At 34.1% G+C, this 9017-nt stretch overlaps 1 protein-coding gene across 1 annotated transcript; it reads left to right on the forward strand.

Moving 5' to 3' along the window:
* Positions 1-5732: 5732 nt before the first annotated feature.
* Positions 5733-8682, forward strand: LOC132047386 (mavicyanin-like). The gene is made up of 2 exons (XM_059438439.1): positions 5733-6034; positions 8118-8682. Exons 1-2 carry the CDS (start codon positions 5851-5853, stop codon positions 8480-8482), a joined length of 549 nt encoding a protein of 182 aa, XP_059294422.1. The 5' UTR covers positions 5733-5850; the 3' UTR covers positions 8483-8682.
* Positions 8683-9017: the final 335 nt, after the last annotated feature.

The raw sequence follows: 9017 nt of genomic DNA on the forward strand, positions 1-9017 counted from the left end.
AATCTACGTGAACTTTGAGATGCTTCATGCACCGGACACCCTTTTATAAAAGTCTACTTTTATATACGTAATTAAACTCTACCTTAATAAATTTAATTATTTGATTCTGACCTTAGTTCCATAAAAAAAGATAATTTTCATACGAGGAAAAACTTGCCTTTTAGTCTTTTACTAGGCATGATCAGGACCACCTCCCTTTTTTGGGGGCTAGGGTGTTGTCTTGACAAGGCATGAGGACTGCCTCCTACCCCTAGTAGTGGTCATTTTTTAAAGAGACATCATTATTATAAGCAGCACAAATGTAATTTTTGTTATAAAATGAAGCTAAAAGAGTCACAATATTAATGGACGAAACCATGTAAATAACGACAAAAGAGAGATTTTTTACTATTCTTCCAAAATGCTATGTCTTTCATATGAAAATTTATGTCTCTATTTATAGTGATACATATGTATTTAATATATGAAATGGTGAAGAAAATGGAAAGCCATTAACATGGTGGAAGAAAAAGGAAGAACCATTAACATGGTGGAAGGAGCATTATATTTGTGAAATGGACATCCATAATTTCATAACACTCTGATGTCCATAGATGATTTACGCATCGTTAAAAACCTTATTTTAAAAAACCCTCATGAAAAGCCTCAATGAAGGAGAAAGAAAGACACATATCTAGTAAGCTTTCGAGTTGCTCATTAAAAACCTTTACAAAAACCCAATGTGGACAAAACTTGGTTAAGGAAAAAAGAGTACAACGCGTATTTCACTCCCCGACGAAGACTAAGATTCGTACGTGTCGAGTTCTCGCATTCCAATCTTTGAATATCATCTTCTCAAGAGTTGAAGTTGCAAAAGATTTGGTGAACAAATCGTTGTGATTGTCACTTGAACGGATTTGTTGCACATCAATATCACCATTCTTTCCGGAGATCATGAAAAAAAATAACTTTCAAGTAAATGTGTGTTTCGCTTCATCTCCTTTTATAAATCCTCCTTTAATCGAGCTACGTACGCAAAGATTATCTTCATATAATACCCGGGTATTTTTGTATCACACTTCAAGCCACATCTTCTCTCGATGAAACGTATCACCGATCTCACACACACATTCTCTACTTGCTTCATGAATAGCTATTATCTCAAAGATGATTCGAAGAAGAGCAACAATGGATCGTCTGTGGATCACTCGTGATATAGCAAGATTTTCCGCATGTAAACGTATAGTCCGTTCGAGATCGAGCTGGCGTGGATCGATAAATAACCCGCATCCGCATAACTAACAAGATCCGTACTACCTTTCGTTAGGTATAAAAATGTACCCATATCGCTAGTTCCCTTCGTATATCGCAATATATGCTTAACTCCGTTCCAATGTCTTCGTGTAGTGAGAAGAGTTATATCTTGCGTTAATTAACAGAGAATGCTATGTCGTGTCCGTAGCATTAGCAAGATACATAAGTGCACCAATTGTACTAAGATATGGTACTTCAGTGACCAAGCTCTTCATTTTCTTTCGAGGTTGAACGGATCTTTACTCACTTCAAGTGAGCGAACAATCATCGTGAGTACTTAAAGGATGCGCATTGTCCATGTAAAACCGTTTAAAACTTTCTCTATATAGGCAAGTATCACGGATAAAGATCCCTTTGTGGAAATGTTCAATTTGCGTACTGGATGTAGTTTTGTCTTTCCTAGATCTTTCATCTCAAATTCTTCCTTCAAATATTCAATCGCCTTTTGGAGCTCTTCTGGAGTTCCAATGAGATTTATGTCATCAACATAACCAGCAAGTATAATGAACCCTGATTTTGTTTTCTTAATAAAAACATGGACAAATGGCATCATTTGTATATCCTTCATTTATCAAGTACTCACTTAAGCGATTATACCACATGCACCCGATTGTTTAAACCATATAATGATCTTTGTAACCGATTGAATACATTTCCCGAGACTTTAAACCAAATGCTTCAGGCATTTTATATCCTTCAGGAATTTTCATCTAAATTTCATCAAGTAAGCCACATAGGTTGTGACAGCATCCATCAGTATAAATAATGTGACATTTTCTGATGTTTGGACTGCTGGTCCAATAAACATTACGTTTACCAAGATGCATCATTTTACTTGGTAATTATTTCTACGTCAACATGCTTTAAGAGACGTAGTACTCAGATCCTCACAATCTTATACAATATTGCGCCATATTGTATCAAAGATATCGTCGACAAGATATCATTTTATACCTGTCGCAATTCGACATAACTCGAGATCTCATCACTTCATTATTTTCGTGCACTCGAACCTCTCATAAGGTTTATGAAATGTTATGTCGTAGCTCTTCAAGAAAGACTTTTGCCTCCTTATTATGATCATTTGCTCCTTCCTTTTCAAGGATTATTATATTTGGAACCGATTGGCTCACCATGCTCCACGCATGTTATAGACTCGTCCTTCCGTGACATTAGAAGCATTTGCGATGAAATATGAAATACAAAGAATGCTCCAAAGATTTGACTTGAATTATCTCGAGGATCATACCGATGATAATTCACAACATATTTCTTAGCCGCTATTATCTCCCTATTTTAGTGACATATGTCCCCATTTTCTTTCGGGAAAATCCATCTCGTGTGCATCATGGTATATCCATTAATCATGTACCGCACATCAAATGCTAAAAGATGTAAATATCTAGTTCCCGACCCGAACCAAATACGAGGGGAGAATTTATCAAAATTTATTGATCCGAAGCATACAAGTGGTTGTATGCAATATATCATATCTCGTACCAACATCCGAAACTCGTTCTCATAAGCAATGGTTTAGTCAGACATGGAGGCATCTAGTGCCAAACCAACTTAGATATAAAAACCAAGATTATCAAGATGATTGTCTTGATTACATATTCGAAATTGTGCTTCCAACTCAATCATTTTGAGCGAGCAACTTCTCAGAAATGTCAACCGGCCAATGACAATAAACATACATGTGACCGTCTTCATGTATCTATTTAAGACATCACATTACAAAAAAAGGGGCCCACATTCACCTTTTATATTTTTCGAATTTTGGGGATTCAAATCTAACATTAGCCCTGTAATCAACTTATCATGAGAACAAGCAACACAAACAAATTCTTGAAGAATCTTCTAGTTCTTCAATATGTTTTTAATACTCAATTAGCACAATCGATTTAAATCGTGACGTCAAAATGGTCTTGTCAATCGATAAAATTATCCGTACTCGTAAACTTCAAGTTTACTATGACGAAAAGTTATTTCTTTTAATAAACTTCTCCGGTTTACTATTGCATGAAATTATATATCAATAAACTTCTAGTTTATCGTGGTATGTGATCTCATCATGCTCGGGTAAAATTTCATATGTGTATTTCTTACCCGTAGTAACTTGAAGATATTTAATATTCCGATCATTTGTAGTCTCAATATGATAACCATTTTTATTGTTAGTAACTTCAAATCTACTACGTTGTTCCGATCGACAATTACGATCTACGATGAATGGTATTATCATATATAACATCTTTCAAGAGACTTCAATTTATTTATCATGATCGATATTATTTGGACAATCGCTAGTGTCATGATACTTGCAAATAAATAATTAGCTCTTCCGGAGCCTTTGATCATTAATTTCTATTACCAAATATTTCTTAAATACTTTTGGTACTATGAAAAAATTTCGACACTACTGGTGTCACGAAATAAATATTGAATTCTAAACTTCAATATTTTAAACATCTCCTTCAAAACGGAGATTCATCATTAACATTTGATCATTTGTATCAAAGAGGCAACCATATAGTTATTAATTCCTTCGTGGGAAAATACATTAATTGTTATTTCCTTCGAGGAAATCAATAACAACTAACCATAATGTATTAACGTGGTTATAGCAGTAACCATTCTACTCGCTCCCTTTTCTTAGAATGATATTTTGATAAAATTATTTAAGATGTGTCTGCGTTGCTGTACGTGTTGCCATGTCTTAATTTCATATACCACCAAAATAACATGTATATTCCTTGTATTTTATCTCTCCAGGAGACAAAAAGTTATGTATTAGTTCATTCACTTTTTGGGAATGAAACCTCGATTATTTAAATGTGCTTGAAATACGACGCTCATCAATAGCTCGTTATTTTGCTCAAACACAAGAATACATTGATTCGAGTATTTCGATATTTTGGTAATTCTTTCGCTTCAGGAGTAAAGTTTCGCAGTTTTACCGTCTTCGAGTAAGTTTCAAGTTTTACCACTTCGTGAGTAAAGCATATAATATTCGTAATATTTCTTCTCAATTATTCTACCTCTTCTAGATGGACTACGATATTTTCACAATCAAATGCACGTTTATATTTATGTTTTACTACATATTATCACATTCACTTCAGGGAATGGATCTATATTTATAGCTTTATCAAAAGTTCTCATTCTTCAAAATGGAACACAATCATCCGAACGCGTGTGCCTTAAGCATATCAAATTGTGATAATGAATTTCTTTTAAGATATCGTTTACTCAGAAAGAAATCGATAAGATACATATAATTTAATATTTTTCTTAGCACGTCGTCAATTGTAGCCACACAATACATAAAAATATTGTCACTTCCGTGACTAAATATTTCTTGCCAATTATCATTTAGCCATTAAGGGATACGAAATTAATATTATAATCCCCGTTAACATTATTATTCTTCAGAACAAATTTGAGATAATGATCCAGAACCAATTAGGTTCTCATAAATCAAACAAACCCAACGAGTTGACCATTAGAGCAAACCCGTGATAGCCATATATACCTTGTGGGCTATCCTTATCATGTGAAAGCATGAATTAAATAATTTAAAATATTGCATACCTGAATTAAAAATTAACCTTCAACGGTAAATCCATATATGGATCCAAAAACATGGAGAACTATTTCTCCAGAAGCCATCGATAAACTATCAAAAGTCAAGATAAAACTCTAATACCTTTTCAAAGGCAGATAATGAATACTACTTACCGTCAGATAAAAGCATGATACTTACTTTGTCACTATTGAAAGAAAATTGTAACGCCAACTTCTTGGCTAAGTAATACATCTTGTAGAAGGAAACTCTTATTTTCCTTTCTTCAAATATTCTTAATAAGTGCTTGCCGTGGAAATTAAAGAAGGCTATAGCCATTTGAAAGAAATCCTTACTGATTCAATTTTCTTTCTTCCATAAGATTTGAGAGACAAATACCACTGTCAATGCTTTAAAGAAAACATACCGTCATCAAAGTAGTAGTACGGAGTCAACGTGAAACAAAAAAACTAACTTATTAATTGTAGCTAAGTCTAAATAATTCACGCAGGTCGTGATATTATTCATAGTTATCCTTTTAGCCTCGTCGATAACGTTGTTATAAAATGAATAAAAGAAATACAATATTAATGGATGACGAAACCATAAAAATAATGACAAAAGAGGAGAGATTTTACTATTCTTCCAAAATGTGTTACAAGTGTCTTTCATATGAAAATTTACGTCTCTATTTATAGTGATACATATGTATTTAATATATGAAATGGTGGAAGAAATGTGAGGCCATTAACATGGTGGAAGAAAAAGGAAGAACCATTAACATGGTGGAAGGAGCATTATATTTGTGAAATGGACATCCATAATTTCATAACAATTTTCAATAAATTCTAGTCCTAATACCTAAAGATATATATAACTGCTAAACCAAACTGACTCTTCAGTTCTCATCTCTTCTAAAACCCAAAAGTAGACAACAACAAAAAAAAGAACTCCTCCAAGAACCAAATAAGCTTAATTCTCAGTACAATTCCATGGCTTTTATTCTTGAAAACAGACCAAAAATGACTTTGGTTATCTTGATTTTAGCTTCTTTTATGCAACTCTCCTTTGGAGCTATGTATAAGGTTGGAGACTCAGCTGGTTGGACAACAATTGGTAATGTTGATTACAAACAATGGGCTGCTAACAAAACCTTTCAAGTTGGTGATGTAATTGGTATATCTTTTCCTCTTCCCTTTACCTCTTTCATGTTCATACACGAAATATTTTCCTTGGTTTCAAAATTCTTGATGATTCATGTACTCTAGTTGTTAGTAGGAGGAGAAAATTTCAAAGTTTTGCTTAATCTTTTCCCAAATTTTGTGATCGTACTTAACATTCTTTGATGTTTATTTTCTTGTTTTAACTTGTGTAGTTGAGTTTGAGATATTTTAGTTCAACACCTGGAAGGAAGATATAAAATTCTTGGAAGAAAATTGAAACAGTTGTTTGTTTAGACTTTAGGGAACTCCACTAACAGGAATCAGTCCCCTCTGTTTGCCACTATACACCCTAAATTATATAAAAATATGAATTCTTTTTAGCTTTTAGGCACACATGTTCTGCACAAGAATAGTCTTTCTCTGTATTTTGGCCTAAATTTTAGGCACACATGTTCTGCACAAAATTAACCTTTTTCTCTATAGTTGCAGCAAATTTTTTAGTTTATTCTTTTCCACACTATGGCCTGAGGGTTGTTATGAGGACGTCTCGCTTTAACATCTTCTGTCTGTCCATAATTCACAAAACAACAACTATGTTAACTGTCCAACGACTAAGATTAGTAGTGGCCACATTTAATTATTTTTCCAATAATGCTACTACCAGAACTTGTTTGCTATTGAATTGATTTGAGTGATGCACTTGCACGCTGTCATTATTGACATTTGAATGTCCCCACTAGTGACCAAGAGTGACCTCTAACACCTCTGCACCACAATAATGCTTATTTGGTTATCCATGGCTGGCTATTAATGTTGCTCTCCTCCACTAACCTAACAGTCAATTTTGCTTAACACTTTCATACACTGATAGTTTAAACAAATTTGTACTGTCAAGTCACTTAGAGCTAATTGTGTATAGTAGGTCTGGATTAGTATATGAGAAATTGAGTAAGTAATTACCTGATTATACAATTTATCAAACTACGTTGATAGTGCAAAACATCTTGATATGCGGTATAGCATAGTAATCAGTCAAGAAATAGTAGTTCGATCGGTTTTTCCCTAAGCAAGGACGGATGAATGACAATTGGCCGAGGAGCCCTTGGGCCTAAGGGAATAGATTGTAGTAGGGTACAAATAGGCTGGGACGAGTAGGGTGGGTACGATGAAGCCCGTGAGGTGACACATGATTGTACTAGTCAGCTTTGGACCGGAGATTGACCATTGATGGAACATGCTTTGACAGCTCGTGGTAGATTAGTTGATATGAAGACTTTACCATGAAATAACTAGATAAAATAATGCTAGTAATTTGTATGATCTGTATAATGTAGATGAACTTCCTTGATCCAAGAGATATGTGCAATTGCTCAGAAAGAAGGCAAAAAAAACTAGAATATGAAAGGTTACTCATATATTAATCCCCCATGCATTTAAGGGTGTAGGTGAAAAGTCTATTGTTGTTGTAGCTAGTGGGATAACTATAAGGTCATTATTTTGAATCCTTCACATTATGGACTATGTTAAAAATGGCCAAAATCCAATTATGATAAACATCCTTCGAAAGGTTATTGATCCATTAGATTGTCAAAAGTTTCTTCAGCCTTATTATTTAAGACATGTAGTTAAGTGATGTGATTGAACTCCAACTTCACCTTTCACTAGTCTCTTTCTGTTTTGGTAGATATTAAATTATTTTAGGTGACCTTGTAATATAAAAATTCTTTTAATACTTTAAAGAGGCGGAGCAAGGATTTTTTAAACTTTATAGATTTTATGCTACATCATTTGTTAGTAACTGGGTTCTGAAAATATTTGTTCATATTCAGTGAATTTCTTATAATATATTTATAGCATTTGAACTAAAGCTACTGGGTTCGGCAGTACCCATACGTAGCCTTCCCCTGAAACTCTTAATATATGTATATATATTCTAGCATTTTCTATGAACGATTACTTGTAGTTGTCGTTCAGATAACCTGGTTGTATAAAAGTTGTTTTAAATTGATGGTGTATAGAAGTTAAAGATTCTTCTTTTCTTATATTTATATATATATATATATATAAAAAAATAACATTGAAGAGTTTTGTGACAGTATTCAAGTACAGTCCACAATTCCACAATGTGATGCAAGTGACACATGTTGAGTACCAGTCCTGCAATGCATCTGCTCCTATTGCAACACACACAACTGGGAATGACTCCATCACTATAGCAACTCATGGCCACCATTTTTTCCTCTGTGGTGTACCTGGCCATTGCCAATCTGGCCAGAAAGTCGACATCAACGTTCTTCGTGTCTCATCATCCGCGTCTCCATCTCAATCTCCTTCGTCGTCGAGTCCCATCCCTGCTGCAGCAGTGCCTGCACCTTCTCCTAGTCATGCCCCTTATTGGCTTCCTAGCAAAATTTGTATTGTCATAGCTGTTTCTTTAGTCGTTCTTTTTAATTTTGCTTGAGAAGAGGAAAAACAGCTGGATTTTGCAAGGTTTAGTTTTTCTACTTTGTTATGTTATATGTCAATGAACCAAAGTTGATGTGGCTGAGAACACCAATATCTCTTGTTTTTACAGAAATGTAATAATTGCATCACGCTTTTATCAGTTTTGTTATGCGGCAATATGAGAATTTGTATTTCATATCATATATTTTGGGTAAAGCTTATGCTTCATGTGCTTCTTATGGTGCCAGTGTAAGCTGTGAGGTATTGATTTTACACAACTCAGAAAAATAAGCTTTGAAGGCAACAACTATTTGACACGTTAGAAACTTCTTGGAGTTAAAAGGATCAAATCTCCATTGGTTCGTGCTCAAATCAAATATTCAAGTATTTAACAATCGGATGCTGGTGCTTTACACATAGGGAAAATAGTCGGCTACATTAATTCTTAACAAGCTTAACATGACATACTTGCAATCTTAAGTCATCGATAATTCGATATGCAAATGGACAAGGGTGAAATGAGCAAATAACCACATTGTGGACTGCCTAAT

The sequence above is a fragment of the Lycium ferocissimum genome, chromosome 1 (genome assembly GCF_029784015.1).
Source record: "Lycium ferocissimum isolate CSIRO_LF1 chromosome 1, AGI_CSIRO_Lferr_CH_V1, whole genome shotgun sequence".
NCBI classification, from domain to species: domain Eukaryota; kingdom Viridiplantae; phylum Streptophyta; class Magnoliopsida; order Solanales; family Solanaceae; genus Lycium; species Lycium ferocissimum.